The sequence below is a fragment of the Austrofundulus limnaeus genome, unplaced genomic scaffold (genome assembly GCF_001266775.1).
Source record: "Austrofundulus limnaeus strain Quisiro unplaced genomic scaffold, Austrofundulus_limnaeus-1.0 Scaffold787, whole genome shotgun sequence".
In the NCBI taxonomy this organism is placed as follows: Eukaryota; Metazoa; Chordata; class Actinopteri; order Cyprinodontiformes; family Rivulidae; genus Austrofundulus; species Austrofundulus limnaeus.
Window position 1 is genome coordinate 86846 of NW_013953189.1, and position 24416 is coordinate 111261.

The 24416-nt window shown below is 40.3% G+C and overlaps 1 protein-coding gene across 3 annotated transcripts; it reads right to left on the reverse strand.

Annotated features, from left to right (window-relative positions):
- Positions 1 to 362: 362 nt before the first annotated feature.
- On the reverse strand, positions 363 to 24100 carry kdm4c (lysine (K)-specific demethylase 4C). 3 transcript variants are annotated; one of them, XM_014028620.1, is made up of 22 exons: positions 23956 to 24100; positions 21588 to 21754; positions 21173 to 21348; positions 20810 to 20924; positions 20414 to 20607; positions 18704 to 18753; positions 17952 to 18055; positions 17618 to 17755; positions 17248 to 17441; positions 16612 to 16838; positions 14555 to 16446; positions 14347 to 14458; positions 12437 to 12624; positions 11286 to 11529; positions 9745 to 9821; positions 9502 to 9557; positions 9247 to 9355; positions 4847 to 5041; positions 4485 to 4655; positions 3304 to 3423; positions 1555 to 1647; positions 363 to 1460 (listed from the first exon to the last, which is right to left on the reverse strand). In XM_014028620.1, the coding sequence occupies exons 2-22, from the start codon at positions 21729 to 21731 to the stop codon at positions 1293 to 1295; spliced, it is 4767 nt and encodes a 1588-aa protein (XP_013884074.1). In that variant the 5' UTR covers positions 21732 to 21754; positions 23956 to 24100; the 3' UTR covers positions 363 to 1292. The 3 variants fall into 3 exon arrangements, with proteins under 3 accessions (XP_013884074.1, XP_013884075.1, XP_013884073.1); XM_014028621.1 differs by having other exon boundaries at positions 1570 to 1647; positions 14546 to 16446; positions 23956 to 24099; XM_014028619.1 differs by having other exon boundaries at positions 14546 to 16446; positions 23956 to 24097.
- Positions 24101 to 24416: the final 316 nt, after the last annotated feature.

A 24416-nucleotide genomic window follows, 5' to 3' on the forward strand; every position in this document is an offset into this window, starting at 1 on the left:
AAAACAAATGTTCATATTGATGTAACAGCCACATTTAAACACATTAAATTGTCCTTAAATGCTGGTGGATTCATGTCAACGAAGAAAGTGTTCTAGAGCAAACTCAAGTATATAAAGTACACATAAATGTACAAAAAACAAAAGTCAGCTCCTGAATGCGGTGAACCTTTTGATGAACGGGTACAATAGTACTAAATAGGAAGAAGTAGTTAGACTGCAAAAAATGTAGAAAAATTAAAAATTAACAAATGTAAATCAGCAATCACACAATTAAAACAAGTTTCAAATTATTCTTCCAAAGTTTCTGTTGGATTTCAAATATTTTTAAACTTAAAAACAAAAAATAAAATAAATCACAACTCTTTTATAATTTCTAAAATTACCAATTTATTTCTTACAGATTGAATTTGACTTGACAAACAATTCAAATAAAAAATAAAAAATAAACTTGTAATTTTTTAGTTTTTTTTTTCTTACAGCAGTTAGCAATAGTTTTTAACTATAGCAAGGCAAAAATAAATACATATTTTAAATAATTTTCAACACTGGATTTCATTCAACGGAGCAACAGTAGCAGTTCAAGATAACAGGGCCCAGAGATCCTCCATGTCAGGTGTGTCTTCCTGTCTGAGTCATTAACCTGATTACGTTTGATTCTTCAATAGTTCCTGATGTCAAATGACAGACGTTATAAAAATTGTGTCGTTATGGATGAAACCTTATGCAGATAGGAAGCCTTCGTGGTGTATTTGGACCGAGCCCAGCGGAAGCAGTTAGGAAATGGAGCTTAACATGCAGGAAAACAGAAAACAGGAAAATATTACAAGCATAAAATAAACTTTCTAAATCAAAATCGGAACCTAGAGGAGAAACACCCTCCCTGCAAAAACAAAAAGAAAACAAAAAAGCTCATTAATGAACTATTTAGAAAAAATTCACATTGATTTTTTTTCCATGTACAAGGACATAATTAGTCGTTTTCAAAAGGGTTACGTGACTACTCTAAGTCTTGTTCATTTTCCCTGACGGACGAGGCAGCAACGCCCTCTTTTTCACCCGCTTTAAACGAGTCCAGCCTGTCACACCGTTCACTCACTCATGACTGGTGGTACCATGGCTCACACAAACCAAAAACCTGACATTCCTCACTTTTCGCAAGAGAGCAGTTTGACCCACAGATGCCGAAAGGGAAGCAGATCCCAAAAAATTAACGCTCAAGCACAAAAAAAAAGCTTCTCGGCATCCACCGTTATTTCAGAGCATTCGTTAGTCTTTGATCTTTCTCCATCCCTTCATTTCTCCTTGTGGCCGCGCTGCTCCCATGTGCTTTTGACAGCTGTACGGAGGCCCGGCAGGGCCACATAGTCATTCTGAAAGCGGGAGTTTGGAGTCCTCTGTCTCTTCCTCTCCCCCTGCGTGGTGAAGAAGGCGTCCTCGAAACGCATGCTGGAGGCCGTCGACTACAAAACGAGACGGGAGGAAACTGGTGAGTGCAAAGGGAAGTCATGACTGAGTGTCCAACTCAGGCTTTTCCAGTTTGCCACTAATACTTACAAGTCTACGTTTCACCTTTTTAGGGAGACCTTCATCTAGGGTGTAGACGTCTTCCCTCTTAGCTAGAACCTGAGATCCATCTTCAAACTCCACCTGAGAGAACATAAACGTTTAAAAAACCTATTTACATCAGTTCTGGGCTGAGATTTACATGTGCACACTTGAAGCGTAAATATCCATAAACTTTAAGTAGTTTCAGGTTTGTATTCTTAGTGAACCTTCTCTAAAGATGGTGTTATTACCAACCAAACCACCAGAAATCAAGACAGATTAAAAAAACTTGATGAATTCTTTAACTTATCTAAAATTTGCTTTATGTAATTTACATGTAAACAAAATCTGCCTCCAGCAATAAAAAATTTAAGCAATCTAGAAGTTGAGTTCTGTGTAAAATCCCTAAACAGTTAATTTCTTACTTGTGTTTTTTTTAACTTAAAGTATGTGCTGAGGATGATTCTCAGCTTTTACCAAGTCCAATTTTATCTCATTAGCTGTAAAAATTAGATATTGTGCAAAAACAACACAACAAAACAAATCTGTGCACACATGCACAAGCAAAAAATACTCTTTTGTTTTAGTTTTTGGAAGCAGAAATAAATAATGTTTGCATGAACCACTAAAAATATTGAAGTCATTATAAAAGCAGCTTTAGACCTGGCCCTGATCAGACTAACTATTTGCTAGTTAATCTGGTCAGATATAAATTATATTTCTCCAACCTGAGGTTGTTCAAACATCCATCTACAACAGGTGGGACATTGTTTAGAAATCTTCTTTAAACGATCTAAACCTATCGTTTGAAAAAAAATTTATATGACTTGTGATTTTTAACCCCTTGTCTCCCCTGGAATTTGTTAAAAGCCTTTCGACAATTTTTATTTTTTGTAAGGGTGTCAAACTAAAAGTACAAACCATAGGAAGTCATCGGTCACCCTATTTTTCAAAATAAAAGCCCCAGGCAGCATCTGAAAACATTTAGAAAATGCACCATTTTTACCCACTGTTGGAACAAAAACTGTTGAGGGGTTAAGCACTATTATTAATATAGAATTCAACATATCACACTTTATAATTCCTAACAAAACTACTTTCAGCGCTCCTAACGCTTTAAATCTATGTTTTGAGTTTTATTTATTTTTTATTTTTTTTTGTCTGGTTTCTGTTTCTGTTCAGGAAATTCAACGTTCTAAAATGACACAGTGGTTGGAACAGGGTCGTATTTAAAACACACCTTGACAATGGAAAACTCTTGTTCAGCCTTTTAAAAAAAATAAAAATGCGACCCATGTTTGCTGAGAGTTTGCGTCACAGAGGCATTTGTGCATAACTAATGCTTGACACCCAACTCAACTAAATAAAGCTTTAAGTGGAAGCCCAGAGAGACTCTGCTCAGTGAATAATTCAGGGAGTTTGAATAATGCAGATTGTCACCTCCTCCTCCTCCTCCTCCTCTCTCTCTTTCCTCGACCTATTTTTTTTCCCACTGTGGGTCTGTACACCTTTTACTTCCAACATCTGTTTTTCTCCTCCCTACCCATCATCACTTCTCATCCTGCCTCTCTTTATTGAGAGGCAGCACCACAGGAGTCACACAACTCAAAAAATGGGTGCTACTCTGACCAACAACAGCTCCTGCAAGTTTATTTATTATTCTTAAACAGAAAAAAAAAACCTATTCAACCTCTCTCAACCACCTCCACACACAAGGATAAAACCAGTGCACACTGAAGTGGTCGACCAGTGCAGTACCTGATACATGTAAGAAACGTTGGATCCCAGGTATTTTGCGCTGTAGAAGAGGCCGTCGGGCCATTTCACTTGAACAGCTTCCCCAACTTCTGGAGGACCCAGGTTCACACAGTCTCTGCTCTGAAAATACAGAAAAGAGTGTTTTGGTTTCAAAATTTTTTTTGTAAAATGAGTTTCTGACTTCGTGACTTTTATAAATGTGCAGTAGCTTTACACTGTACTGGTGATTTATTAGAGACAATTTACAGTATATTAAAGAAAGTCCTCTAAGCTGCTTCTAGGTCTACCCTGGAGGTCTCGTCCCAGAGAGATGTGCCTGGAAAGCCTCCAAAAAGAGGCACCGGAAGCAACCATCTCAGCTGAATCCTTACATTGCAAGGAGCAGTGGCTCTACTTGTAGCTCCTACTGACTGGATGGAACTCATTTCAGCTGCTTATATCTGGGATCTTGTTCTTTCAGTCAGGGTTCATACCTCACAAGCATAGGTGAGGTTGGAATGTAAACGCAGATTAAATCAAGAGGTTTGTCTTTTGGCTCAGTTCCTTCTTTACCACAACAAGGTGAGCACAACAGTCATTAAAACAAATAAAAATGTTCATTTATCTCTGTCTCCAACCAACCATCACTCAGATTCTTGGACTTCGAAAGGGAAAAAATTCACTCTTTCAAACAAAACAAGGTGGAATGCTTCTTTTAGAAAGAACTTACACAAACAGACTCATTCTGTTGAAAGTTCTTTTCCTTCAGTAAATTTTCCATGACCCCCAAATATACTGTGTATATAGGTTTCTATATAGGAATTTAAAAAAAAGAGGAATGTGGATCCAATGTTTACATTTTTCACACAGATTGTTTAAGGAGCCGCAGAACTGAATGGTTTTCATGCCTGTGGTCCTCGTGAAGTGCTGTAAAACGGTGCAAGATTTCTCCCAAACCAGACACACACAAAGTATGTTTGTTTTTTTATAGTCACTCAACAACTTGTAGGTCACAAAAATACCACTTTCGTTTCAGTAAAGGAAAAAAAAGACATTTTACAGTTTCACATCAACTGCAAAAAGGTTTCCGATGAAAGAAATATGAATACATTTCTGCTGGGAAAGTCTGTATATTTAATAAGAGCTGGTAAAAGTGTGAGCTGACCCCTCGAGTGTGTGTGTCTAATTAAATCTTTCCTCACCACGATATCCTCAGGGTAGGTATCATTAGAGAAAGAGCCGTCGTCAAACATGACCTCGTAGAACGTCTGGGAGGTGATCTGTGTGACTTTGGAGCTGTAGTAACGCAGGTTCTTGTGTTTGCAGATCACCGTCTGGCCCAGGGAGATGGAAGCCTGGCATGCTCGATGATTCTGGTGCAAACAGGAAGCAGAGAGCAGCAGTTAGGATCACAAGTCTGTTTGATGCAAAAATGAGAGGAGCTGAACCTAAAAGTCGTAGTCAACTAACACAAGAGATAACAGACTGCTGACTCATGGATCAGTTATTACTGAACACAACTTGGACGACATGAGCTGAAGTTGACCTCGGTCCAATAACTTACAGCTGATGAACTCCGGGACTGGTGTCTATGGCAGGTGACGGACACCACGTACGGCCAATCATCCGGCTCCACGACGACACCGGCAGCGTGGGCGCAGGTCACGTGAAAGGAGGTGGGACACCGGCCACATGAGCACTGGATACAAGCGCCAGCCTGCCGCTTCCCTGCACAGCGACCACGGCAATAGATGCATTTCTGTAAACACAGACAGACAAGACCACCAGGTCAAACACAAACTAATCTGGACTGTTGGGCGCCTGAAGTCCTAAACGCCACAAATACAATGAAAACATTTAACATTGAGGAAATACTCTGTTTTTAACAATAATGTTAATAAGAATTCAAAGGTCACAGGCAAAGCCAGTGGCGATGTTGTAACGGGGAGGCCATGTGGGGACCACTGGAAATAATGAAGTGGCATCGAAACTAAAAGCCAGAACAGAATGTCTGAAGATTTGTTCCTTTTTTATCATAAAGGTTAATTGACAAATAAGGCAAAACACGAGTTAGGAAATCGCCTTCTGATATGCACAGGTCTACTTTAGTTTTTTTATTATTTACAGTTGATATTACGCATCGAAAAAATCACAATCAGTAGCAGTGTAGACATTTAAATTTGTAATATTTTTGAGATAGAAGTTTCAAGATGGCAGTAAACAACTTTAGTCTTAGTTTCTCTCATTATCCTTTAGCTTGCCAATGGGGGGTGGGGTGGGGTTGAAAAACAGTTTGGGTTAATGTGGGGGCGGGGCAGACATAACACCTGCAGTACAGAGGAGCAAGGAAAGGAGGAAAACTTATTTCTAGTGGCAGTTCATAATTTTTCCACAGAATTCCACTGAATTACTATTTTTAATTATTAAACAAAGACTAACGACTGATCTCAGTGGAGCCAAGAACCTCTAATCTGATTTAAAACCATTAAGTCTAAATGGTACACTCACTAAAAGCACAGTTATTGGAATTGGCAGAGTAAACAAATCTTTCATACAAGGGAATAACATTAACAGATGGAAACTCCAGGTGGAAAAGTTAGACACAAATTCTTGCACTGGTTCAATAGAAGGAGAGGCTAACAAGACAAATCAGATGATTTAAAGGTTTCCTCAACAAACCGGTGCTGCCATGTGCATGCTGTGGTGTATTCTTGAGCACAAATGCACACACACGCACACATTTTTTCACACAAGCATATCCATGCACGAACACACAACTACACTTTTAAGGCTTTTCAGAGGCTTTCTGCACCAAACGGTCCATCAAGTCAATTTTCTCAACTGTGGCATGCCCCTCACTCCCACTCCTCCTCTTAAGGGGGAAAAACAAATATCGACATCCTCCGGTTGTAACCCTTTGCGTTCGCTCCTCCTCGTTCATCCTATTCACATGCTTCCCATCTCACTCCATTTCCTTCAAACAGCCATCTGTGCTCCATTTTGCACTTCACTTACCTGCCCTGTCTTCCATCTCGAGGTGTGGTAATTTATTCATTAATATAAACTCCTGGAAAGCCACAATGAACCATACACACATCCTTTCCTTTTTTAGAAAAGAATATTCTTGAGGCAGAGGCGCTCTTTCTCAGAGGCAAATGGGATTGTTGATTGATATGTAAATATATATTTCTACACAGGGGTGTAATAACTTACAGACTGCCCGATAACTACATTATAATGTGAACAGGCATTATCTGGTGTGCCTACACACTGTGAGAGGGAATATGGAAATATGAAAAAGTCCACTGCAATCCAAGAAGAAATGCTGATGGTCCCAGAGGGAGACGATAAAAAAAAGTTTTCTTCAACTCTCTGTTATCAGCTCAGCCTCTGAAAAAAATGCCCTCTGTTCATTCCTTTGAAAATTAAAAAAGTGATCTAATTAGTTAATTGAGACAGCATTAAGTAAATTTAAGCTCAACAGAAGAACTCGTTTTATCTTGACATTTAACAGCTAAACCTGTTTAATTCAAATACGGCCGATTAGCAGGAGGTGTAGCAGGGTTTTTTTTTTGGAAGACAAACCAAAATGAAATATAGATGCATAACAGAAAATAGATGTAAACTTTAACATCTTTTTTCTCTCTCTCTCTCTCTCTCTCTCTCTTAATGTAGCCTCTTGTTTTATAGCTGCTTCATTTTTCAACTGAGGGATTTTGAGTCAGAGCTTCCTTGATAACTAACTTGACCTACATTTCATACCTCCTGCATTATGGACAGCACTGTGGTAACAAAGTGAACCTCCTGTCCAATCCATCTAAGTCAGGCTGATGAGATCCTGACTGGCAGGTAATACACCAATCAAATATGGCCAGCACAGCACAGTGATCTTAGCAAACACAAAAATGACTATAACTCAGTCAATTCTACAATACCGAGCTAAATATTTACTGTGGTTTTTGCCGACAGCCTTTCACAATACATAGTATAAGCTCTAACACAGTGGTTCTCAACCTTGTTGGGCCAGCACCCCCTAGCCATGATTGAGGGCCCCTAACGCCCCCCCGCCCCCCTGTTAAAGGAGTCATAAACTACCTGCATCAAAAAGGATTTTTTAAATTATTATTATTATAGTTGTGTTGTTATGATTATCATTGCTTCTGATCAACAATTAGAAAAAAGCACTTCGCTGAATGACAAACAGGTGTATATAGGTTCACTGTGCTACTGAGCTAATGCTAGGAAAATGCTAAACGTGCAATTAAACCTATCACTTCCTAATCATTGTGATATAACCATCTCAGTTGACAATAACATAAAAGCTGATTTTTTTATCAGTTGAAAGCAGTTTAAAGTCATCAAAGAAGTTTAATGATAGGTTTTAATTATGAGAAAGGGTATTTGGGGGGGGCAATTGTAAGTTTTTCTCATCTTAGCATTTTTACTGAAGAGTGGCAGCATGGGAGTCTCAAAACAACTTTCAAACGAGCTGAAAACAAAGATAGTTCACCGTCATGGTTTACAAATCATGTTAAATATCAAAATAGTGATTTTGCACAATCTCAACCTTCAAAATAAGTTATTTCTAAGATTGAGGTTGACAAAAACCATTGTAATATTGTCATTTTGTCATAACATTATTGTAGGATAAAATTCTGGCATGAAAGGTAAAGAAGAATGCTAGTACATTAGAATTTACATACATACTGTATAATGGAGGGAACCTGTGCATATCAAAACAAGAAGTCATAAATCTAAATTGATTTATTTTTTACAGGTTGAGCAAAAAAAGAAAACTTTTCCTGCCTGCCTGCGCATTCAGCTGAGGGTATCTGGGTGCCTGTGTTTAGCCATGCGTTAAGAACATTCCCACAGTAAATTATGAATGTGTATGTGCGTGTGTGTTGCATGGCTGTGAATTATGAATGTACTAGGCTGCCGGAGCGGCAGCGGGTCCAAAGCAAACTTCGAGACCCCATGAAGACAAGAGAAAAATAAGAAAGTGAACAAAGTGTAAACGGACTGAATAATTTGAATTAAGATCAAATCTGTGATGCTGAATGCGTTTTTTTTTTTATTATTATTGTTGGTTTCAGGAGGTGCTGCTTTAAAAGAACACCACCTGGTTTTTTTTTCTACAATTTGGCTTCCAAATCCTCTGCTACGGAGAGTGAAATCTGGCAGCGAGAGTTGCTGCTAAAACCAGGGAAGTCCCTACATTTTGGCCACAGAGCTGGTTGTGTCCGAGGCTTCTTTTTTTTTTAAGCACCCTGCCCTTTCCAGTTTGGACAACAATGTTTACTCTGTTAATATTTTGGCTCACGAATGTGAAAAATTACTTTTGAGGTTTGTGTTTTCAAACCCAAATGAGACTCATTTCATTGTGGTGTGAGAAGATCTGAACCATATCCCTGTGAACACTCCGTGGGAAATGTCACTATGTTCTCAAACTTGGTGTCCCAATCAATGTCAGAGGAGTAATATACCTCACACAACATTTGAATAAGCCTCTTAAAGGGATATTTCCCTGCTCAAGTCTTGAACCAATAAAAGAGTTGCTGCAAAGTGACACGTAGCATTGCATTTCTGTTTCCCGTCTTGTGCTGGGAAGCGATTCTCGAACACCTTGCTTTCTGCTGAGCTATCACGGTGCCTGCAGCACAGAGCTAACTTTAGCACCAACATGTCAGGTCTGCTGAGAGACACTCCAGCCTCTCTCATTAAGCATACACACACAGGGGGAGCAGACACACACCTACACATGTACAGAAAACACACCAGCTCAAAAAAAAAGGCCTACTTACACAAAGCCTCGCGCTACTCCCAGTAGTTAATTATCCAGCTTTGATTGCGGGCATGTTCATCTCACATTGTTAATTAGGATGGTGAACACTTCATTAATTAGACCAGGCCAGGCCAGTCCTTAAGGAATGACTGATTGTGTGTGTGTGTGTGCCCGCTCACCAGTTTGTATCTCTGCATGGGTATCCTGCTTGTGTCAATGGGACTCCTCTTGGCTTCATCGCTGAACCTCGCCTCCGGCAGCGCCACAGCACACATCACGTGGGCCCATCTGCGTGCACGCGCACACAGAAATTAATACATTACCATGATCAAGATCCTTGATCAATTTATTTGGCAGCGCTCTGGAGATTAGGGATAAATATGAAGCGCGCGCGGGGGGGGTAATTAAATCACTGAACAAAAAGCCAGCCTCACTTGTTGTTTTGAGTTTTCTTCAGAGCTCCACCTCTGAGGTTACAGAGACAGCATTCCTGAAAAAAAACAACAAGAGATATGTGACTCATCTCCAAGAAACACACCTGAAATTAACCAACGCAGTTTTTACGGGACTGTGTCACGTGTATTAGAGGCTATGCATCAGTTACTAAGTTTCTAAAAGTGAGCAAGTACGTGGACAGTTTGAAAAATTTAACCAAACAAAGAACTAAACAGTCTTACTGCTGTAAAGCTTCTCTCTGAACAGCGATCACACGACCATTGTTCGCTGATGTCATCGGCAGCAACACCGTAGCAACCTAAAGGAGGGAGGGATGGATGATAATCAACTGCAGAAAAAGTCCCTTAAATTCACAAACTGCTCAGCCGTTACAGCCGGGGCTATCTGCGTGTCGTCAGCAGGGCAAAAGAAAAACAACAGACCCAACAGGAAAGTCTACTGTTACACAGCAATGAACAAAATGCCACATCCACATTGTTTCCACAGACCCTCGATGGCATTGAAGTGGTGAGTTTCCATGTAGACATACAGAGAATTGCAGACCGAGTGGAAATTGAGATCTCAGTGGTTTGTGTAGCTCTGTGTGTGTGTTTGTGTTCGTGTATGTAAAGATATATCTGGGTGGCCGAGATTTTAAAAAAGAGACTTTTCATGAGAAAGGGTTATTGTAAATGGATTTGTCGTATTTTTAGACGCCCGTTTGTGTGTTTACTTTCTACTAAACATTAACTTTTCAAATACCAAAATTTAGGTTTGTTTTCTTTATGTGGCAGAGCCATTTCAAGTGTTTCACAAAGGATAATTTTACATTTAGGCCTCAGTTTAGAAAAAAAAAGGCAGATGGTTAGAATCCAAGAAATAAAAGTTCTGGGCCTATAAGCAGGGGTCAGGGGAGGGGTGGGGGGGCCTTCTGTTTGTACAAAGCTCTTAAAGTCCACATGTGCGTGTATGTCTCTGCTCTTTTCCTCGACGATCCATCACAAAACCAACAGTAAAAATCGAAGCCCACCTCTGTTTCCTTTCCAGAGTTCAAATTACTGTGCAGAGAGAGATCTACATCAACTTGGGCTCATTCTTGTGTCTGAAAACCCTAACTTGTGGCTTTTTCCACTAGTGTCAAATGACATACGCTTCATCTCCTGCTCCCACGCACTCACACAAATCCAAGCAATTACAAATGCAGTGCAGCTGTTTGTGCACACACACTAGACTGTGTAGAGTAAAACACTGTGCACACCCGGATCAACTCTAGTGACTGATTCTGATTTACAGAGATGCAATGTGTTTTTAACGTAGGGGATGAGGGACTATGGGTATGCCTTTTACATATACACGACTGGTAAAGACATCTAGCACGGTTTAAGCGTTAATTGTGAACAATTGTGAAAATTGCACAGCAGCTGCATATTGTCAAACAGAAAGGTATGCACATTTGTGGGCTTGTTTCTGGTTCGGGGCTCCTGAACAGGAACAGCGTGTGGTGAAGATGGAGGATTCACCCTCATTCAATTGACGGAGGAAATAAAATACTTCAAACCGCAGAGCGAAAGACGTCGGGGGCAGAACGGAGGTGGAACATTGAGATGGAGTGAGTCAGGATATAAACCCACTGACCCTCTAACTAAGACATCAGCGAGATGAGGACATGTGGAAACAGTGTTTGGTTGGTCAACCTCTTAAAAGTTCAGTAAGTGTAAACAGTAGTTTGTGCCACAGATTGTATCACTGCTCACTTTCCAACACGTTTGCATTGTGCACATACTCGCGTGGACTTGCAGACAGCAGCCCTGGCAGTAGAGGAGAGGGGAGGTGCCATCTTCCTGCAGCAAGGGGTTAGTTGGAGTTGGGGGGCAGTTCTGCTCTCTGAAAGAAAAGCAGATCTCTGGGATCAGGGGCTTGGTCCTCCTCAGGCCTCCACATCGAAGCATCAGGGCATCCATTGCAGAACAAGACTTGGAGGGGTCCATCGCTGTGAGACATTTACCATCCTCAGCCCTGTCATCAGCCTGCAGGAAGAGGAGACTGGCTCATTTTTATGTTTCAGTGGAGCCATAAACGGTGGGACATTGCGTTTCCATTGACCATGAAAATGCGCAAATTAGAATTTCGAAAATAAGTTTGCTCAATGGAAACACGTCAATTTCGAAAAAAAATTATGTTTTTCGACAAAATGTTTTTGCACTAGGATGAGGTGGTTTGTCGGAGGTATCGAAATTGGTGTTTTTGCAAAACCTGTAATGGAAACACTTTTTTCACATCACGGGAGTCACGTGATCAACAACCGGCTGTTTCTACTGGCGAAAAAGACAACGACGAAGAAGATAACAGGAAGTAGAAGTAGTAGTAATATCACAGAAGTAGTAAAATAAAGTAGTAAACTCACAGATTACAATCTCCCAAAAACACAGCATACGTAGCCGCTCCGTAGTAGGGGCTTGTCATTCGAAAGCCTCGATAAAAGACGCCGACATCTCTGATGATGATGAGCGCTAGTGTCGCGGTAGCAATATGCTATGTGTTTACATCCATTGCCGCCATGTTTGTAATGACTTATCGCGAGAACAAGCGTATTCACACGTGACTTTAATAGCATTTCTTACTTAATGGACACACAGCAGTTGCAAAACTGTGTTTTGTTGACATTAACAGCATATCGACAGAGTTTTGCGCACATTTGCAGTGGAAACGCAGCTAGTGACAGGTTAGGTGGAAGACAAGTTGTTTGCCGTGCTCCTTGAAATAAGAGTTATCATTCTAGATAATATTTGAGCAAGATAAAAATTACAGGGTTTAGTTATAATATTGTTATTATTATTTAACTGTAATTATTCAGCAGCAGCTTCTGTGCTAACCCATAACATTATTGGCTTTTGTTCTTGCTGTGGCACTATTAACAGATTTCTGCTCGTTTACCTGATAATATGGCATGAAGAGTGTGCACACGGCACAGCATGGCTGCATGGTGGCTGCGTGGGCATTGTACTCCCGCTCTGCTGTGAAGCAGCCCTTTCTGCTCTGCCACAGGTGGACGAGGGGCTTTGCCCACGCTTCCATTTCCTGTTCCTCCCACTCCTCTTCCCCAAGGCTTGCTTCAGGAGGCTCTAATACAAAATTACAAAAACAAAATCATGTTTTGACCTTACTATCATGTAACAAAGCTGTAAGACGTGGTCACTGCTCTAGTCTCGCATTAAAGGTGTACCTGTACCATATTCAGCAAAGACCAGCATTATCTAGTACCAATCTCTCCCTAATTATTTGGTAATTAGACCCATTTCTGATTATGCAACAAAAAACACTCATAATTACTTTTTCCAATCTTTCTACTCATTTGCAAATGTGAGGCTTAGTCTAGTCTAATCCCTCCATCTTTAGAGAATTTAATAACAAAATCTTAATAGCTTCAGAAAAAAAAGGCATCAAAATGGCAACAGTAGCTGAACATACAACAGATGGTTGAGATAGTTCAGAAACATGTACTTTTTTTGGATTGAGGATTTTCCTTTCTTTTTTCTACAATGACATAAATACTGAATAACTTTCTTTTTAGACATCAATAATTACCTGCTGGTGAGGCTACAACACTTGTTTGATCTTGTGGAAGAAAATGTATGTAGTGTAAATGCTTGTATCTTATTAGACTCTTGCTATATTAACAGGGGAGCAGAAATGACGGAGGTTATTGATATTGATTATGCTTCAGTGATAATTAAAAAAGTCACAACCAAGGTTTTGTAGCCTGAAATCGACTTTTCTATGACTGTGATTTAACAACACTTTGTTTAAAATCTAATGATCATGGAGGTAAGAATCTATTCGACTTTGCTAAACTGAAAATGCTCTTTATTGTGCTTTCTTGCAGGATTAAGTCCATTTACAAACTTGCGCACACATTTTGCCAATCCAACCACACCAATTTCAAAACTAAGCACACAATCAAATGAGAGACTGGCTTTCCAATAAGCTCCGTTTCATCTTTCTCAATTGGCACCAATCTGGTTCTGTGCTTATTAGGTACCCATCTTTGCACAAAAGTGCTCAAAATAGTTAAGCTGCCTTGTTATGAAGCAGGTCATTTTCATTTGACCATCATTCCTCACTCAGAGATAAACAACTCCAGTTCACAGCTATGAAGATAATAAATGTGACTCTGCGGGTTGGACCTCTTTAGCATTAGTAGCAGCTAAAGAGGTCCCTCTCTTTAAGGTTATTAAAACCATAAAAAAACAAATAGATCATTTATCACTAAGGCATTAAACTGTGGTCGGCCAGAGAATTAAATGTTTGTGTGTTTATGTACGTACTGACGTCAGAATCTTCTATTGCTGTTGATGGTGGGGTTTCATACAATTTGACGAGGAGGGGAGAAATGAAACCACAGAGCAGATTAATTTACTCTGGGAAAGCACAAAATTTAGTATTATTGTTGTACTACAATACTGACCTTGTTTGCCAAGTTTTAAGTACTATGGCAATGAAATATGTACTTTTTGGCTTAATTTGCTCCCTTTGACATAAAAAATCTGTTACAATATTTTCAGCTTGCAAATTTAAACAATCCAAAAAAAAAAAAAACCCTTTATGGTGGCTATATTTTGAATCACTGCAATTTAACCAAAATAACTCAAAAACATTATGGTTTCTGGCCTGGTGCCACCATCCATGCAACACAGACCACAACAGGAAATGTCCCAGGGGTTTCTGTTGAAATGAGCAACATTACGTGCATGCATCACCGTTTGAGTGTCTTTATGACGCCAAACCATAACAATAACTTTAAATGAGCCGTGTGTGTTTGGGTGAGTTTGTGAGAATGAGCCCACCCTCGTCACTGGCGGCCTGTTGTTTGACGGCTGTGGGCACAGCTCTTGCGGTGGGTTTCCTGAGTGGGTGACGCCAGCTCTTAGTGGTCCTCTTGGCGGACAGAATAGGATACTGGCACAGACATGGAAAGTTTGAAGAGGTCAAACAAGCAGTACTGGTGTGAAAATCTGAACATAATTGTACATAAAGAACACTCACAGCACAAACCTCCCCGGGTTCAAGACTAGACTCTTCACACTCGTATTTATTTGTGTCACTTTCGTCCTCGTCTTCCTCTTCAGATGAGTCACTACTGCTCTCTCCCTTTGCATGTCTTTGTTGTTCCATACATTCACCCTCAGAATCCTCATCTTCCATATCAGACTCCCCATTGTGTTCACTCCCTCCTGCCCCAATAGGCGACACTTCTTCTCTTTGTTTACCAAGTTCCCTGCTAAGTGACAGGGATACAGCCTCGTCTACTTCATCTCTTTGCAAGTCATAATCGTCACAAAGTCCCAAAGGCTCAATAGCACCAACTGTAAGGAGAGAGGTGGGCTCCAGCTGGGCCCAGGTGGGAGCTCCACCTGCCTCTTCCTGGTTCTCTAATCTATGAAGGTCTTTTGCTGGATCTTCCAGGTCTGTGACCTGTTTGCACTGAGGTTCCGTCCACATGGCGTAGGGCAGAGGATCGTGGGAGAAATCAGAAGGAAGGTCTGTGTGCAGACTCTGGGTGACAACAGCAGGACCCTGGGAACTGAAGTTCCTCCAGATGCTACTGGAGAAGGGTTTGGGCTCTGTGTATGGATTCTGGAAAGCATAGTTGCAAGAAGAGTGTGTAGTGTGATGGTTGAGTTGTAGTGCAGTGTGACTGTTGTTTTGGAAACATAACGTAGGGTCAGGGGTTGGGGGAGTTTTGTTTGTGTGACCCGATAACACTCTTGGAGTTGTGTCTTTGGAGTTATCTTTATTTACATCCAAGTTGGGCTGTGGCTCGCTTTGAGGTGCAGTTCTATGATCTAGCTGGCTGGGGGTGGTGTCATTTGGCCCACAGGTGAAGTTCTCCAGCTTTGTCTGATCAACTGTAGCAACTGCAGATGGTGTTAGTGTTTCGTGGACATCACCAGACATTATTTTGTGCAAACCGCTGACGGGTGAATGAGCTGCGTTTCCTCTTGAACCAGATGCTGCCGCCTCTTCACAATTATCAGGAAGAACCAAATGCCAGTGGTTGGCATGTAATACTGCACCAGGCCTTGTTGACAACTCTACATCCACCTCTTCTTCTTTGGCTTCATGTGAGGATGGAGATCCAGTTGGCGTCTCTCTCTGAAGCACAGGTGCAATCTGGTGATTGCCTGATGCAGACTTTGGAAGATTAGTGAGCTCATCAGAAGCAGGTGTGAGTGAGGGCATCTCTTGGGTTAAAATAGGTGGCAAGGGACAAATCCCAATCCTGTCAGTCAGCTCTAATGTGAGTTGTGGCATATCCCCTGTATTCCTTTGTAAAAGAGGAGGTAAGAGGCTTTCTTCGTTCCTATCAGTTACAGCACTGCCACTCTGCAGTGAGGAAAAGAAGGATGATGTGTTGCTATCCACCCCTGCTGGTTCACTCTTGAGATCGTAAAGTGCTTCAGCGGTGGAGTGTGAATTAATATGTTTGGGATCAACTGTGTCCATTTCCTCTGTTTTAACAGTATCGTTAGTGTAATTTGTGGTACTTGTGTGTTTCCTGCTGTCAGTGTCCAGTGTTAGGCTGTGAGATGAGGGACTTGATACGTGAGCCCCAGATTCAAGGGGACACAGGTCCATTTCTGACTCAGGAGAAGTGTCTGTGTGGGAGGATGAGTTGAGGACTTGTGGCACCGAAGAGCAACACCTCGACTCATTAATTCCCGGGTGTCTCTGAGTAGCCTCAGGACTTGACCCAAGTCCTTCAGGTGTCCTCTCTGAGACTTCGGACCTTGATGGGTCCTGAGAGTCAGTGACAGCTGCCTTTAGCTCGTTCTTCCCTGGAGAAGCGGGGCAGCTGGAGTTACAGGAAGTATCCTTATTAGAACCCCCCAAACTTTTGCTCTCGACACGATTTACCTTCACCACACACATCTGTCTGCAAGGACCTGGCGAGGATAAAAAGACCAATTAAATACTACCATAAATGACCAAAAACTGCAAGCGTTGTTTAAAAGAAACCTCAAATAATTTTGACAACAAAAAAACAACTTTTTGATCACACATGGAACGCCACACAATATTTGAGGTAAACTGTTATCAAACAGTCCTACCTGAAAACTGAGAAAAGTTTGAATTCTGGTTGTGCTTGGACTCGGCTTCCTTTTTCTTTCCTTTCTCTAAATCTTTACAAGTTTTTCCCACGACAGACCTCCGCACCTTGGACTCTGAATGAGTGCCCATGCTTTTCCTCTTACTGCTGTTCAATGTCAAGTTGTCATCTAGGTCAACTGGCTCCTCTGTGGTCCTGAGGCGCTTGGAGCGCATTCGAGAATGGCCACTGTTTTAAAAGAAGAGAAATTTTTAAAAAGGCTCAAACACCCACAAAAGGTATGAAGAGTTTTAAATTTTGAAATTAAAAGCCATCAGTCAGATTTCACGCAAATAATGCAGCTTTAGAAAAAGAACAATATCTAACGAGGTTGAGTCAGGTCCTCTGGACGGGTTCTTCTTCATTGAAATGTTTCCGTCTCATCTTCAGTATGAGGAGATGCGGGTAACTGAGTCAGGTCAGGTATTAGAACCCCCACCCCCTAATAGTATTCAAGGTTTACAACCATTTCAATGACAAAATGTTTCAACGAAGAAGAACCTGTCCAGAGGAACGGACTCAATCTTGTTAGATTTTTCTAACCAGATTATTGAGATGCATCAGGACAGCAAAGGACACCTAAGTTTGAATACAGTACCCTTTATTAGTGGATTTGGTTTTACGGCGCCTGTGCAGCCAACTCTGCAGCTCTGGTGTCGTACTGGGAGTGGGCACGGTGTGGTCAATAAGCGTTGAATCTTTGCCCAGCATCCAGCTGGCGTAGCGGTCAGGCTGAAAACGCTTCACAAAAGGCTCCATCGATATCTTCACCATGTCCTTGCTACAGGTGCACTAAAGGTGAGAGAAGAAAATATAAAAAAAAACATGTGAAAGTGAATACAAAAAACAYGGTTTGCTTGTTTAAAGACAATATTGTTGCCTTGCTATTTTCTTGACTCGTTAAAGACAGGCACTGATGCAAAACTTTATGAATAGTTCTGTTCAGATCGGCGTTACTGAGATGTTACCTGTGTGGCCACTTTGCCGTAGTCTATCCAACGAACTGTGGCGAAGTTGGTGGACTCTGCACAGTTAAACCCATGATTGAATCCAGCATGGTAACCATACGGGAAGGTGATCATGAACTCACCAGCTTCTTGAGTAATCTGTCATTTTATCACAAGGAGGCAGGACAGAAGGTTTGCAAGAACAATAGAGTGACAGAACACATTTCATAGTCAAAAACTTCAACAAACAACAAAAATATCGGTTGTTCCAGCTTCTTTTCACAACAACTGAAGGTAAAGGATGAGCTGAAAGACAAGGAGAACCCAAAAGGTATTAACTGAGTGGAAACTGTACCTTATCAAAGGGAATACCATACTTCTTCAGTATGGAAGGAGAAATTAGAGTCATCTTGTGACGAAGAAAAGCCTCACAGCTCTTGAAGCTGTTGGGAAAAAAACCTGAGAGAGAAACACACACAGAGAGACTGTGTCAAAGAGAATTAGCCAGATTTAAAAATGCTGTTACATGAAAAAGCATCACTGGAAGCCCTTAAAGACAGGAAGGTAGATCAAAGATCCTGTCCATGATCTACCATGAGTAACATATTGCTTTATAACGTTTCCAAAGAACCACACTTCATAAAAAATCTGAACTTTCACTTTAACACTCCAGCAATGAAAGAGGATTCAATGGCTTTAATTTAAAAAATGATTTAGCTATTTTTAAATTAGCTTTAGTGTTTCCATATATATGAATGAATGTAACTGATAATGTAAGCCTTTAATCAGCCACTTTCATTTAAAAATATTAGCTCAAATAAATAATATTTTCAAGTTTTTCATTGGCAGCTAAATTTATACATGTTGTTCTTGAGTGTACAAGAGCATCATCCTTTCTGGTTTAAATCTAATGTCTACATTTAACACAACATTTAGGTTTTTAATAAGGCTACCATCTTTATTAAAACAGTTTTTCTCATATTTGTGAGCCAGAAGCATCCACCACTAATGTTTTCATTGCTTTTCCTGCAGACAACATGCCTCTATAATTGCAATAACCCTGCTGATTTAAGCAGACGGCACAAAGAGTTTCAGTGATTCTTTTACCTGTAGCCAATCGCTCCAGTCTCTTCCCGTGCTCAGGGGGGATGGCGTACCTGTTAGAGATGGAGACAGAGTTATTTCTGTGTGTGCAACATTCTGCCATTAGTAATTCCCTCAGCAGTAATGTCAAAAAAATTCAAGACTGCCATCAAGTGGTGGCTAAATGAATAAAAAAATCAACATCTTCCAACACTGCACCATTAGTTTAAAAATATTTAACAAATTTCCTGTTAAATCTAAACATTTTGTGATTTGGCGACTTGTGTTTTAAGGCAGACTGTGGTCATTTAAAATGTACGACTTCCTAAAATGTTACTAAAAAGTATCTAAAGGTAGAAAGGTATTCGTGTCTCAGAAACAACAAAATAATCTGACATTGATTGCTACAGAGCTCAGATTAACTGTCTATAAGGGTTGAAATTCTGCATTTTATTGTGCAACACTGCTGACACAATTTAAATTTAAAACTATTGCTAAAGTTCTCAGCAAGAAACTCAGGCAGTGTGACAGAAATCCCTCAAGGTTTGACTATGCATTCAGTTCGATGAGCTCCATCCGCCCTCAGGTCTGTGGCGTTTCTATCATCATATCACCTGTCAGCTTAACACATCGCTGAGAGACTCGGTGAGAGGGGGACACCACCTCCGGCAGTGGTGAAACAGGGGACTGGAGGGAGTGTGTTTTTGGGAGGCTGAGGAAGCCAGGCATTTTTAAGCTGCTCCCCTCCTGAGATGAGATGTTGAAAAAGCAGCAGGATGAAAGAGAGCTCATTAGTGTGTGTCTGTGTGTGTGTGTGTGTGTCAGACGATAAGAGTACATTCATGTGTGGGTATTTGGCATACAAATCTGCTTTTTTGTCTGCGTGTGTGTCGTCGTCTGGCTGTGACACTGATCCCTGTGGGGGTCGCAGGGTTCGCTGCTCTAATGAGCAAAACTACCTCTAGGGCAGGAGAAGGAAATGGGGCAAGCCACACCGACAAAGAAATGAAGAGTGAACCCAGTTTTGATCAACCTGCATTTTTCTACCCCTGCTTTTACTTCAGTTCAGTTCTAACCTCCAGGTAACACAACACACATTCTGTGACTGACTTTATTATTGCACTACAGTCACAGGAAAAAGAAAGTCAGACCTCTTTCAGTTCCAGGGTTGAATGCATTAGGACAGAATAAATATAATCTCGTCTTCACCAGGTTCCGAGTTTGATTAAATCAACACACAAAAGGCTCCTTCAATTAGCAGGTACAAATAAACCCTTGTTATGAGCATATATATGATAATTTTACCATTACAGGCTTTATGATGTAAATAATCAGTACAAAATCACAGCATGCTTAGTGACAGACTGATGAGAGACACATGGGGTTTTTATGGGCAAAGAAAGGGTCAAGACAACACACAGGTTTGTTGGTGAATGTATAAACAAATTTGTTTTATTCTAAGTCAAATAACCCTCAGAAACATGATTTCTACTGTGTCTAATGAACTGTAATTAATTGGTATGAGTTAAAGAAATAAAGGATATCCATAGCAACAAGTACTTTCCAGCATACAATAGAGGAAACAGCACTGGATATATATTTACAAGACCCAATCAGAAATCACAGATTTGGTTTTGCAGTTCTAGTTGAGTTGATGAAACTCTGTACTCACTGTTGATATTTTGATGCATTCACCTCCGTACTAAAAAAAAAAAAGCACTGTCCCGCACTCACCAGGACTTGGGCTCTCCAAAATGAAGGTAGTTGATGCTGTACAGGTCCATGTCCTCTGTGTGCCAGGAGAAGGTGGTCTTCCACATACCAAAGTAGAGGTAAGGAGTGTTGACCCCCTGAATGGAAACACCACAGTCCTCCTCGATAACATCCAGGATGGAGTTCAGGTGGCCGATGTTCCATTCTTCAACATCCTGGAAAATGATAAACAGAAGCTTGACCATTGCAACAAACTATTAACAAACAGAGGCCGAGGGGAAACGATGATTTGGCTCTTTTTTAAATTACATATAGACCACAGAGGTAAAGAGTTAGAGTGTTATTCACAATCTGTCAAGCCTCAGTTATTTTTTTCTCTTTACAACTACACAAAACTTTATAACAACAAAAATCTACCTCATCGTACAGGCTGCCACTGACATCTGCACCGTAAATGGGTGAGACAAAAGTCAGATTCTTCCAATATTTCCTCTCCAGATCCTCATAATTCAGATAACGAGGTGTACAATACCTGTGAGGATGAAAAAAATAATTCAGGATTTGGAAAAACAAACACACAGGAATTCTTTTTTAATATGAACATTTTAAATCATAAAAAAAATCTTGATGCTAAATCTTTCTACAAATATTTGATTTGAATTATGTAATCTAAATTGATCATTTTATTATTTACAACAATATTAAACTCTGGCAGTATTAAAATGTAATGCTTGTCCGATTAGGTTCATTACAAGATCAAAAAACAACAATAATACTCACATGTCACTGTTGGCTAATCGTCTGAATTCCTGCACACTAAGAGGCTTCTTCTGGATGTTGTACTGAGTGAAGAGCCCTGATTGGCCGGCCACCATTTGCTGAATAGGAGCGTCGATCATCAAATCATCTATATCGTCGTAGGTTCGACGAGGCTTCCAGCCTTTCGGAGGGATGACCTGAGGGGAAAAAGAAGAAAACAAAAGCATTCATAATTGAAAATAAACCAAAAACAAAGAAAATTCTATCTGCATCATAATCACTGCATTTTTCTATTTGATTATTTCTAAATATAAAGTCACAATTTATGATGAAACCTTCCTTTAAAGCTAAAACCACATTAATCCAAATTCATCACAGAGGCAAACTGCATCTAGGTTGATTTTTTTTCTTAGCTGAGGCTGAAATCACAACCTACCTTGGCCAAGCCAGCGCGGTGTGCACCCTGAGACTCCATGTAAACCAGGTACTGGTTGAAGTTTTTAAACTCTTCCATTGTGGGCTTGAATGTCATAATCTTGCAGGTGGGGTTTGCAGGGGTGTACACCTCTGCCCCCGCCATCCTGCCACCTCAGCAGCTGTAACCTGGAAGGAAAAGCTAGAAACTTATAATTATGCCCTGAAATCAACTCATTTCTAATAAGTCTTTATTATTATTATTATTATTATTATTATTATTATTATTATTATTATTATTATTATTTTATTTCATATTCTTCATTTAATTCAATATGTTGGTTAATTCCATAGAGTAATGGTTTCTAAAGTTGATGGCCAGGACCACACTGTGGGTTGGAAAACACAATGTGGTGGAGGTTTTACTTATTTTAAAATAAACAAACTAATGATGAATAACTAAATGAACTTCTAGCTTTTGCAAGAACATTAACTTCTGTTAGGTATATTTTTAAAACGATTTTCTAATTTCAACTCAAGTCTCAACAAAATCAAATCCTTACAGTGTCCTTACACCCCTAAAAAGATCCGGTGCCCCGGCACAAACAGAGCAATGTTGTATATGCTGTTAAGTGCCAGGAGGACTGCGACCAGTTATACATCGGGGAAACAAAGCAGCCACTGTTCAAAAGAATGTCCCAACACAGACGAGCTAATTCTAATGGCCAGAACTCTGCAGTTTTCACTCATTTACAGGCCAGCGGTCACTCTTTCAGARATGAGGATGTTCTCATTCTTGATAGAGAGGAACGTTGGTTTGAGAGAGGAGTAAAAGAAGCCATTTTTGTGAAGAAAGACCGTCCATCATTAAACAGAGGTGGAGGCCTCCGTTTTCAGTTGTCCCCCTCCTACAGTGAGGCTATTGCCAGTATCACTCCACCCCGTTAACAATAGGTGTTAATTAGGTGTCAACGATAGCCATGTGATGTGAGTATCACAGGCTTAAAAGCCTGAATTTTGCCTGAAACTCTCAGACTGAAGAAGTCTCTTGGAGGAGAGACAAAACGTTTCATTGGAGAAGAACCCGTCCAGAAGACCTATACAGTTTTTTCTTTCCTTACAGTGTCCTTAAAACAGCTTTCTTCGATTTATGCTTCATCATTTAAATGTCTGACTTCTGCTAATCTACTATATTTTAAACATTTATCATTGAGATACAATGATTGAATCCCATTATTACATTTTATATTGGTTAATTAATGTATTACCAATTGTATTGACATTACTCTTCCTGGGACAGTCAATTTATAAAACCACCACTAGATGGCGGTAGAGATTGAACAAATGTTATTAAATCCTGTTGATGCCCTTTTCAGTTTTTTTTTGTCCCATCCGCACCCATCCCACTCCCAACTCTGACTTTACTGTGCCTGCCTGCAAACAAAAGATCACATCAACCCACAAAAATTAAACTCTTAATTTCTTATTAACCTCTCTTTTTTTTCTCCACTTCGACCCACGTTACTATACAATTAACCCGATCCTGGAACAAGCAGCTGCACACTGAGTAAAGTTTTGAAACGATAAATACTGAGAAATAACATTTAGTTTTACTCTTTGTCTGAGGATTACAGAACATGTTTGGGTCTTGCATAATCTGTGTGCAACACATTTAGACATTATGAAACTAAAGCAAACCAAGTTGAACTCAAAATGAAACAAAATCTCTGCTGAGTAGCACTTTTTATAGTAATATAGTTTTAGCGTGGTCAGCTTTGTTGTCTATCAGCGGAAGCTAGCCAGCTAGCCTACGTTCTGTTATGATGCCGAGTAATGGCTGAACAAATAGCGCAGCTTGCCAGTTCGGCTTACTTACGATTTTAAAATTTATGCTGGGCTCTTTGAACTTGGTTTTCACAAGAGCTCATTGAACACGATTTATAGTCGGAAAAACGAAAGTATTAATAACTAAACTAGCTACACGAGCTAGCTTGTTACTACACGAGTGAATGGAGTTTAAATACCCCCTACTGCCCTAGCAAGCAAGCAAGGTGGCTGCTCACAGGCCCGTAGCTTATTTCCGTGAGACTTCGTGTAGTTAATCTCATCTCGTCTCTTATGTTGCATCAATCAATATCGTGCACAATTTGCAATAAACAAATTAACAACAACAAGACAACATGCGCTAGATTCGCACATTATAACGTGCTAGTTACGTGTTTGGAAGTGGAAGCGGATAATAGCTAGCTGTTTTAGCTTCGAGATTTCTGCACAGCAGTCACGAAACGCAGCCCTTAGAGTCTAACACGCTTACACAAACCCTATCCGCCCATGCAACAGTTTATCCACTATGCCACGCGTCTTTTCCAGACAAGTTCACAAAATATTACCTTTATAATTTGGCAAGATGGGATCGTGTTGTTGTTTATGTTCTTCCTTGTTCCCCCAGCTGATTCACATGACAGCTGCCGCTGCTGCTTCGTGCCTGAGAGAGGGGGCTGCGTCCCACACTATCAGCTGTGGTCATGGCCGCGGTGCAGCACGCCCATCCGTAAACTTGGAGATCTGCGAATCATCTGTCGAGTCCAAGAGCGGAACTTCACATGCAAAGGAAACAGGTGATTTGTTCAGGCAAGAAATAACTTTTTAGGAACTTCCCAGGAAATTTTAATATGTTTTGTCTTGATGATCTTATATTAAATTGCCAGCTCACTTTGCGCCCCATAGCTACCTCCTTTAACTTTCATGTCATGTCAGTGTTGGTGAAGTGCCCAGGGATTAAAACAAGTAGATCCAGGTTTTATACAAGCAAAATGAAAATTAAATGCTCATAAATTATCAGTTATCTTTA

Coding starts and splice junctions, on each gene's coding strand:
- kdm4c (XM_014028619.1), bottom strand. CDS start 21,731: ATGGCGGGGGCAGAGGTGTACACCCCTGCAAACCCCACCTGCAAGATT. Junction 20,925..21,172: donor CGATTAGCCAACAGTGACAT/GTGAGTATTATT, acceptor TCATCCTCACAG/GTATTGTACACCTCGTTATC. Junction 17,756..17,951: donor ATGGTATTCCCTTTGATAAG/GTACAGTTTCCA, acceptor ATAAAATGACAG/ATTACTCAAGAAGCTGGTGA.